General features: G+C 39.8%; 1 protein-coding gene across 1 annotated transcript; it reads right to left on the reverse strand.

The window, feature by feature from the left end:
- Positions 1-8,026: 8,026 nt before the first annotated feature.
- On the reverse strand, positions 8,027-9,702 carry HRH1 (histamine receptor H1). The gene has a single exon (XM_042448171.1). The coding sequence runs from the start codon at positions 9,700-9,702 to the stop codon at positions 8,257-8,259; it is 1,446 nt and encodes a 481-aa protein (XP_042304105.1). The 3' UTR covers positions 8,027-8,256.
- Between the last annotated feature and the right edge of the window lie 1,255 nt (positions 9,703-10,957).

Consider the following 10,957-nt stretch of genomic DNA (forward strand, 5'->3'; position numbering starts at 1 on the left):
ATATATGATCTTGGCTATGCCCAGAGGTCTCAGTTTTAAGAGTCTATGCAGCTAAGAACTTCCAGCTAGACAGAGGAAAAGGAGGAAAAGGGGCTTGGGTGTTAAAAGTCTTTTAAAAAAACTTATCAGAGGTTTTGATAACTGAGGTATGCCTTACCATCATAACTCAGTATGCTACTCAATTAACAAAGCTTCTGCTAAGGTTTTGATAAAGTCCCAACGTTTTTTGTTAAAGCCCAATACAATGTGGCATATTTAGATAACCAGTTACTGACATCATATGCTGTAATATTCTGTAATGGTGGTTGTTTGTAAATTGATAACTAAAATGTTTGATTTCTTTACAAAGCTTTTATATTTTAGTCTTGATTGTGGATGGTTTGTGCTTAAATCACTTCATCTTACCAGTTTCTGTTGTTTCCTAGCGGTATCAATAAAATAATGACAGCCTGATTATGTCATTTTTTTTCTTATCTTGTTCTAAAATCTGTATCAAAATTGTATACTGAGGGGAAAACCCCTGGTAGTTTATCTTCTGACAATATGATGAATTTTATCTTTATCTGTTATCCTATTCCACCACATCTTTTGAACTAATACTCAGATCAATAGGCTGCAAGTCATTCTGTACACGTTCTATATTTCCACAACCCATTAACTCAGTAGAAATTCAGGGTTTGTGCTCTTCTGTCCTCTATGTGCTGAGTGCTGTTTTTGTCCCCATCTCATGCTTCACCCTTTCAATCTCAATCAAACAGATTTGTTACTTTAACAAACAACTTATTTGTGTGTCTTCATGGCGTTTGACAATCGGAAAAATTCCTTCTATGTCATGTTCCTAAATAAATGGCAAATGACTCCTGAATGGCGAAGATGATGATGAGACAAATGTTGTTTCTTTTCTATTCTAAGATTATCAACGCTTTCTCTTGATCTTTTTCACTAGGTTTTGATATTTATTTTCTAATTGTCATTTAAGTCTTTTCTTTTCCTTTGCCATTTGCACAATTATTACCTGTTTTCTCATACTATTCATAATTTCTTTTTTGCACAACATTATGGTTTCTTGAAATTAAAGCAGCTTTAATTATTTATAATTATTTTTAATACCAACATATTAAATTAAATATTTTTGAGTTCCACAAAAGGATGGCAAAACCACTTCTTCCTGTGCCTTTACAAATAATGTTTGAAATTTGTGCTCAGATTTAGAGTGAGCCAGCTCCTTGAATTTATTTTAGTCATCAGTCTTGGTACATCTGTTCAAGGGGGGCATGGATGAAATGATTAAACACTGGGCCCTCTGCATTTGCTGGGGTTAGGGACTCAGGACCCCCATGAAAGTGGGAAACTGCAAATAACCCTCCTCTTTTTTTTCTTTTTACTTGAGAGAATACCTCTCTAGGAATCTCTAGGTCATTCAGTGCAACTCTATGGCTTGATTCCACACTGCAGAAATAATCTAGTCTGACACCACTTTACCTGTCACAGCTCAGTGCTACAGGATCCTGGAAAATGTAGAGTGCACTGGAGTTCTCTGACAGAAGGCTAAATGTCTCACAAAACTACAATTCCCAGAATTCATAGCACTGTGCCATAGCTGTTAAATGGTGTCAAAGTACATTATTTCTGTACTGCACAACCACCAGAATTGTGGCCATGGAATTGTGCTGGAAGACCTGGAGAAATGTTCTCTCTAGGAATTTCTCTGTCCTCCAGAGCAACATCTGGCAAAAGTTGGCCATAGAGTCACTCTAGAGAGAAAAATATTATTTCCTAGAGGGAACATATTAATCAGATCCACAAATAATCAAATCCAAAATCAAAGCTGCAAATGTGGAATGGTTTTATTGGATGAGTTTTAATTTCCAAGATGTGTGAATACAGACAAGGTGCTTTGCCAAATCTGGTTGACCACTTGTATGTCTGATTCTCGCCATATTCAGTTTGTTACAACTGATAGGGAGCAGATGCCCAATTGACTAGGGTAGGTTGCAGATCTGTCTTTCAGAGGGAGAAGTACCAGGTTTTTAATCTGGGCCTGGAAAATAGAAACATCCTTATGTTGGTTGCTAACATCTTCTTTCAAGAGTTAGGGGCGGAACACACACATACTCTATTGCTCTCCCAGTGATGATATTTCTTTTTTAAAAAGCTTTGTGCAAAATCGGAGTGGAAAAGTGTCATGATGATATAGCTCTTCCTCTAGTTCTTCAATTCGCTCTGTGTGGTTGTGGTGTGCTGACAGCAGTGCTTGTGGTGTGCTGACAGCAGTGGTTGTGGTGCGGGGGGTGATCATGCTCCAAGGAAATATAAGCATAGAATTGGCACAATTTACCACTTTCCTACTATACCTCTAAGGATTTTTTTAAAAAAAAGTATCACCTTATTGCATAAGCAGTAAATTCCTACTCAGAAAAATCAGCTTCTATAAACACATTGATCTACCTGGGAAAAATGGAAGAAAGTTTCCAACAACAGTCCTTCCCTTCCCTAATCCTTCACTTTTAACTCAAGTTGAAAGTGATATCTGTGTGTTTGTGTGTATGTGTATGTTTGTGTGTGCATGTCATCTTTCCATCCACAGGAGCCTACTGCTTCATTGCTAAGGCTCTAGGGTTTTTCTAACATAAATGTCAAAACATTTATTTATTTACTTATTGAATTAATGAATGAATGAATAGGATTTCTGAAGAGTGGATGAAAATAAAGAAATGGGCAAACATCATCAAAATAGAGTGGAATTGAGGAAGTCAACACACCTACTTCAATTATCAGAATTCATATGATATTCAAATGTACTTGGGGGAAAAACCCACTTGTGTTCCAGTTAAGAATAAAATATGTCAGAATACTGTGAAAGGGGGCATAGATAGACCCAAATAATGTGTGGCTGACAAAATATCTTTTAGATTGGTGCTACTAAAAACTGCTAGTTCCTGAGTTGTTGGCTGTAGAGTTTGTGAAGTATTTTGGGGAGGGCGGGGGGTGGGCAGCAAATCTAACCAATGGACACTTATGGTGCTGGTCCTTGGCTCAACAGAAACAAATAATTGCTGGTATCCCACACCAGAATGGCCTAAATAGTTTAAAGGCACCAGATCCTGTCAGTCCTGGTTAATATTCGGATGGGAGACCACCAACGAATACCAGATGCTGTACGTTATATTTCAAAAGAAGGAACTGGCAGAACCACGTCAGAGTATTCCTTGCCCTGGGGAACTCATGGTTGCCATATGTTAATGGGTGACTCAAAAGCGCGTGCACACACACACACACCAATCCAAGAAGCACTGATTCAGATCTTAAAAAGAGAGAGAGAGAATGAAGATTTTCATACTGTGGGGTAAGCACTGGTAAAACATTTAGGAAGCGCGTGTGTCTGGAAGCCTGACACACTTCCTAAACGTCAGGAAATCGTCCCCTCGCCTCCAGCATCCTTGAATTGTTTGGGGAGCAGTCATTTCCCATTAAAGGAAACTTTGTGTGACTGACAAAACATCAATTAAGGGATGATGGAGGTGAGGGGATGATTCCGATGTTTAGAAAGTGTGTCAGGATTTCCGACACACACACTTCCTAAACATTTTATCGGCATTTTACCAGAGCTTACCTTACGGTAAGCACTGGTGTGAAAATCTTCTAATACTGCCATCTGCTGGCTCATTTGTCCTGTCTCTTGTGTGTATTTGCCTTCAAGTCACCTGTCAGTTTATGGCGACCCCATAAATTTTATTGGGTTTTCTTAGGCAAGGAATATTCAGAGGTGTTTTTGCCACTTCTTTCCTCTGAAACATAGCCCTTAGTCACCGCAAAAGATGGGCAAAGCAACGAGATAAGTGAAGAACAATATACAGTAATAATCCTTTGAAATAAGAGACCCCTCTATTTCTTTGGCCCCAATATTTCCAGGAATGATGTGTTTAAGCAACCTGCACATGTGGGGTGAAGGGAGGAGACATACTGCTGACATTGTAGTCCAAAACCATACTGAAACTATTTTTAAAATTTCTCTTTATTAAGTGTAACATTAAAACAGTGGTCTTCATATCCAATCTCACAATTATATATCAACAATACTGAAGACAAACCACGTATACCTATTGTCAATAAAACATATTTACAATATTCAATTTTTCTCCCTCATATTAATTCCAGCTAAATACTATTTTTCCATTATTAAAAAATAAAATAAAAATGGTTTAGCCAGTCATAGTCATTACACAGCTGCATGATATCGTAATGAACAGATGATTACATATACATTCTTATGCAATTTTTTGAAATATGGTTTCTAGATATTTCCCCAATTCTTCAAATAATTTTATTTAACCTACGAACAAAGGTTAAATCTCTCTCTCTCTCCTTACAGTTTTGCCGATCATTTAAAACAAAATGAGCCATGTTGGTTCATAGGGAAAAAATTGAAAATCCATATCCTGTATTGGGGCTAACCATAAAAGCTGAAAATTCTGGACAGTCTTTTCTGAAATCTCTGGATCTCTTCATCAGGTAAGATGTTATAAAACGCAGAGGAGGGGGAAGGGGGGAAGCTGACTTGACATTAAAGTCATGGTTCTCAGTAGGTAAATTCTTAACATGAAGCACAGAGAGAGGACAGACTTCAACAAGATCGGCTGTATTAGTGTGTACTGGGTGAAAAGGCCAACAGATGTGATTTATCTAGTGGTTGGAGGTAAAGTATTAGGTGATAGTTGTAATGTAAACAAATACAGCTTTCATAATTGCTTTAATAACTTAAGATATTTCCAATATTTTAAAAGGCAATTATCATCACCTTTGCATCTCCATCAGCTGGTTTACTGATGGGACCACCTATTTAAAAGATGATTGCAGTAATACCTCTGTAGGAAAAGTCAGCGAAATCTTTCCCTTATTACTACATATAATTACAGAACTTAAATATATTTCAGTTGTGCATCAGGTATGCAAATCAATTTAATATCATGGCCTTCTAGAAGTGTTCAGCACTTCTGAAATACTATTCAAATACTGTTTAAATTCCTTGTCACCTCTAAGTTCCATGATACTTTTACCACTAAAAGTAGGATACAAAAGGCAAGACCAGCTCTTCCCTCTCACTCAATGGTCACTTGAGTACAGGTATTTCTCAGTTAATGAAGTAAATGTGTTTCTGGACATTGCTTCTTTAACAGAAAATTTGGTACCAGAGCTAGAAACAGGTTTTTTTTTTAAAAAAAAAGGGGTGGGGGATAGGTTCACAAGAAAGACGTGGAGTTCAACATTTTCCAGCCAACATTTTGTCCACAACTAGCAGTGGTTTACTGGTTAAGACGCCAGTTCTGATGATCGGAAGATCAGAAGGTTGGCAGTTCGAGGCCCGAGTGCTGCTTGATGGGGTGAGCTCCTGTCACTAGAACAGCTTCTGCCAACCTAGCAGTTCAAAAGCATGCAAATGCAAGTAGATAGATAGGTACCACTTCTCAGTGGGAAGGTAACAGTGTTCAGTGCAGTCATACTGGCCACATGACCACCGTAGCAGTCCAAAAACAAATTGAACCTTTCAAAGAATACTTGAAAGCTTCTTTCAAAATGCATCCCAAGATTATTTTTTTCCAAACAGCCCCATTTTTCTTATAATTTCCCTTTTGATGGCCAAACTATCCTATGCTGCTTTCAAATGCTGGGGATAGCTGGTGAGGTGTGCTTCCTGCTCCTATTTTCTTCTTTGTTTTATTTTTCACACATGCTCAGTAAGGGGTTCTGGAGGAAGTTGCTGCTTACCTTGCAAGGAGTAGGTAGGAGCACATGGTTAAAGTAGCATTGGCTAGAGCAGAACCCACCTCAGGCTTTATTGCATTGGTTACTACAGACAATACTGCTGTAATCAGACATCAAAAGTCTGTGTTTCTCAAGCTCTCCTTCATTCCCAGTGCTGATTCGGCACAAAAAAACTTCCAGATAGACACTACACCAGTGTAGTGCAGTGGTTTGAGTGTTGGACTAGGACACTGGGAAACAAGAGTTCAAATCAGCCATGGAAATCTACTGCCTCAGGGAAAGGCAATGGCAAACCTGCTCAAAAAACCTTGCCAAGAAAATCCCATGCTCACCTTAGGATCATCATAAGTTAGAAATGACTTGAAGGCACACAACAACAGAAGACAAGGAAGAATGTGGGGACTGGGCAAAAGTAAAAAAAACTTTGTGAAAAGAAGTTTCTTTGTCAGAGGCTTTGACCCGTTTTGCACGGGCAGAAAGTACGTGCTCGGCACGTACTAGGGTTAGAAAGGGGCGTCCTTTCCGGACACCCCTAACCCTAGTACGCACCGAGCGCATACAAAATGGCAGCACCCATTCTACATGGGTGCTACCATTTTGACGTAGTGGACACTTAGCGACCGCACGTCACGCTGCAGAAATGACGCCGCAAGTGTGCCATTGGCGCCTTGCAACATCATTTTCGCGGCGCAAAAATAAGCTCCTTTTTGGGGCTTCTTTTTTGGCTGCCGGGAAGCCTCACTGTCTGGAGGCTGAGGCTTCCCGACGGCAGAAACGGAAGCGCCAGCAGACCGCCCCTTTTGGGCAGTCTGTAAAGCGCCTTTGTTAAGCGAAGGGCTTGACAGACGGGTGGTCTGCAGCCGCTCCTTTTTGCCCTGGATTGTTGCTACGGTGACCAGGCACTGTGGTGACCAGACGCTGCGGCAATGATCCGCTCCCTCTTAGGAGCAAAAAGAAGCTGACGAAAGCAGCTTCCTGGAAGGGATGCCATTATGGCACTTGTGCATCATGATGATGCGCCTTTTGGCCAGCGCCATTTGGGTGCTCTGACACCTGTGCATCATCATGTAAATGGGGGCACGCCATGATGGCACACAGGTGGCAAAAGTAGGGCTGGGCGCATGTGGATGCCCAGCCCTATCTAGCCCCGGTCTGTTTAGGGCCTGAGATATGCCTCTGTTTTGCAAAATAGTCAAACCACCACACTTGAGTGAGAGAGGAGAACTGGCCTTGCCTTCCCCCCTATTTCATCATATCTCATCAAACATATCACCACATCTAGAAAACCTGCTATGCAGTCCCCTGCATGTTTATTCAAATTTCTGGGATATGTCCTTTCATATTTTCATATTAGTTTTATGTATGTCTATCTGAGTCAGGGTCTGTGTGTTCTTATAAAATTTTCTTTAAAAAAGAACCCCAGATTCCATTCAAACCAAGCATATTGCTGTGAATGCTGGCCATACCAATTACCCTTGGTCATGCATTTCATCAGGCAAATTTCTTAACTAATAATGCAGAAGTGCTGAATGATTTCAATATAGAGCTCTGGCTTGTAAAGTTAAAGCAACTGAAGTGTGTATGTTCTTTGGTTTTGGGGTCCACAGGACAATGTTTTCTGGTTTCAGGATCATATGCCATCTGTTTTTACCTGTACTCAACTTGTATATTTATAAATAAATCTCATGTTAGTAAGCCTCAATAAGTCTTTTGTGTTTCCAGGGAAAGACAAATGCTACATAAACACTGACCTTATTAGTCCCTCCCAGGGGACTGAGGAAATGTGTAAAAACAGGAACACACAACTGGGCAATGGCTTGTAGCAAACTGAGCATCAGACTGAACAAAAACAACTCATTAGAGACCAGATAAAGTATCACCATTCTTCATTTTGTCTCAGTCATGTTCCAAACTATAGAACATGGCCATCCTATCATCAAAAAAGCCATATGTATAAAATATGTACATAAGAACAGATATTTACAAAAAGAACAGGACTCCTGACTCTAAAACCTGAGGTTATAGGACTCCTGGGGCTACCAATGCAGGACTCTTGTGCAAGATTTGAACATAGCATGTGTGTCTGTGGGGTTACAATCATCGTTCACAGCTGCAGCCTTCCAACTCACTGCAAACCTACTTCAAAGGGTTGTAAAACCTCCCAGCATGTGTTCTCATGCAATTCCAGGGAGTGCAAGGACAAACATTTCAATGCCACCATCAATATAGCATTGGATTTGGGCATTGGTACCAATTCTTGTATTCATTCTTTTTCTTAAAAAAAATCCCACAGCTTACACCCACAGCTGAGGAAAGACTGTGCTTCCTCTTTTTTTTTTTTTCCTTTCATTTTGCACTTAGTTTCTCAAGGATTTCCTGAAATCATCTGCTCCTTTTGCAGTTGTTCTCCAGAATCCTTGAAGGTTTAGTTTTCCTTTCTCACATAAATGCTGCTTATTCCCCCTCCCTCAGTATAATATTCTCCAAGACAAATTAGGCTTTAATATGAAAGATCTTTTTGAAAGCCTTTTTGAAGTTCTCATTACAGAGTGGGTATATAATTGGATTTAATGTAGAATTCACGTAGCCAAGCCAAATAGTAAACATGTGAACAGTGCGATTGTAACAGTTTTCACAATAGGCCATGACCATAAATAACACAAAATATGGAAACCAGCACAGCATAAAGGCTGCCATTATTACACCTAACTGTTTGGCTGCTTTCCTCTCTCTGTTCCCACGCAACCCTTGGCTGCCAATAGAATGAGTACGCAGCCTCCCCCATGTCTTTTTCAGGTACCTGAGACTTGTACTGTCTTTTCTGCTGGTATGCTGAGGAAAGCAATTCCCTGCAGAACAATCTTGTTCCTGAGTGGAATCAGAGTTCTTTCTAGAGGAAGATCTATCTGCAAAAGTGTGTTCCTCTGATACTCTGCTAAACTCATAATCTTGGGGGCAAAGACATTCTGTGTTTTGAATGCATTCATTGACACAAGCATACTTGCTGTCTGTATTGACTGTTCCCATGTCATCCTGTTCTAGAGGAAAACAGCTGAGTTTCACTACGCCTACTTCATGGTCACCTCCTCTATGAAAAACATTTGGAATTTTAAGGAATCTGCTCAGTGAATTTGAGGCCTCCATCCTTTTATTTGGATGATTTTCCTTAATGATACAGTCTATATCTTTACTTACACTTTGGGGACAAATCTGTTGCATTTCTTGCGGTTTTCCATTGTGTACAACTGTTCTAACTGAGGCAGACTTAAACGACCCATTTATGAGCTCTCGATGCTGACAATGCTTCCGAACAGCAGTGTATATTTTGGCATAGAACCACAGCATCAGTACTGATGGGACATAAAAATTGATCATGGCTGTCAGGACTTTAAACCATGTGGTTTTGCAAAAATCTGTTTCACATATCTTTTCATCATCAGCCCCACTGGTTGTGCTGTTGTCATGTGTAAATTTACGCCAGCCAAGAATTGGGATAACCCACAGAAAAGAGAGCGACCAAGCTACTGAGATCATGATAGAGGCTCTCGTTTTGGTCCTGTACTTGAGATATTTTAGTGGCTGTTGGACAGAACGGTAACGATCTATGCAGAGGATGAAGAGACTAAATATGGAGGCTGTACTGGCCACATAATCCATTGAAAGCCAAAACAGGCAAGCTTTCCTAGCCAGTACCCACTTGTCCTTCAACAGATATACAATATTTAGTGGCATGACAGCTGCACCAACTATAACATCTGCACATGCAAGGCTCACAATATAAAGATTGCCAACTGTCTGCAATTTCTTTTCTGTTTTCACTGCATACAGGACCAAAATATTCATGACAACTGTAATCAATGAGATACTTCCCAAGACCAGTCCGAGAACAGGTTGAACCTGTGTGGAATTCTTGTTTGTGTCTCTGTCCATCACACACATCTTTTGCCTAAAGCTAGAAGAAGAACATTGAAATGGCTGGCATTTCAGTCTTGTTTACTGAGTGGTCCACTGATTTCTTTCCTTTTACCTTAGCGAACCTGTAAATGAAAAGAGATATTTTTCAGTAATACAGTAAAAAGTCCTAACAGTGTTTACAGGTAGGCAAATAAAAGTTGGGAGAACTGAGGAAGAAAAGATTACAAAGGAACCATTTATCAAAAATCTGCAACCTTATACAGGTTTCCTGTTCACGTAACTAACATATCAGGACAACTGATTCCATATGTATGTATGTGTGTAAAAATCAGTTGTCCTGGTACATTAGCTATCTTCTCCAAGAAAAGGTAACACTTGCTTTATGTGAAAAGGATCAATTGTGCAAAATTTGGTTTGGGCATCTTACTTGGGCATGTATAATAGAGGATATTACAAGTGCAATTAAATATATTAACCAATCTAGCATGTTTTGTATATACATTGGAGCTTATCACACGGCCTCCGGTGCCCGACTTACTTCTTCCAAAATAGGCTCAAATTTGGAAGTTAGGCTGATTTTATCACATAGATTTTTCTCTCAAAAATACTTCCTGTTGCCTCCAGTGATGAATTCCAGCCCTGTGAGTTTCAGCGGCGGCCATTTTTTTCCAAATCAGAAGCTTCCAGAGAAAAATTCATGTGATAAAATCAGCATAACTTCTGAATTTGAGCCAAATTTGGAAGAGGTAAGTCGGGCACCGGAGGCAGTGTGATAAACTCCTCTGAAGACTCTAAACATGTAGACTCTACAAAATCAGAATCTACATTTAAAGATGGACATTTCAACTGCCTCACTTTCCTTTTTCACTCAAAACTAAGTGAAAGGTTCTCAATCCAGACTGGAATTCTAGTACAGAATGTTAGCACACCCTGCACTGTATTTTTGAGTCCTCATATTTTTCATATATCTGAAGATAACATTTTTGTTGAGAGATTGATGTCCTTTCAGGAACACTAGGTCAGGTTCCTAGAAGAAAAGTAGCATGTCCCAAGGCATGTGAACATCCAGGTAAATAAAACAATCAAATCCAGGTGGGTGCATCAATTGCCCCTCCCTTCTCCCAAGTCATCTTGTAACTTGAAACAAAAGATCTCCTTTCATCCAAAGTGGATAAGCCAATCTCTCTCTGCCTAACGCCTATTGTGTTCCCAACCAAACTTCTCTGTCTGTCCAACCTGGGAATATACTGGTCCAGTTGCCATTTTGTCACACTAAAGT

Source organism: Sceloporus undulatus, chromosome 2 (assembly GCF_019175285.1).
Source record: "Sceloporus undulatus isolate JIND9_A2432 ecotype Alabama chromosome 2, SceUnd_v1.1, whole genome shotgun sequence".
NCBI classification, from domain to species: Eukaryota; Metazoa; Chordata; class Lepidosauria; order Squamata; family Phrynosomatidae; genus Sceloporus; species Sceloporus undulatus.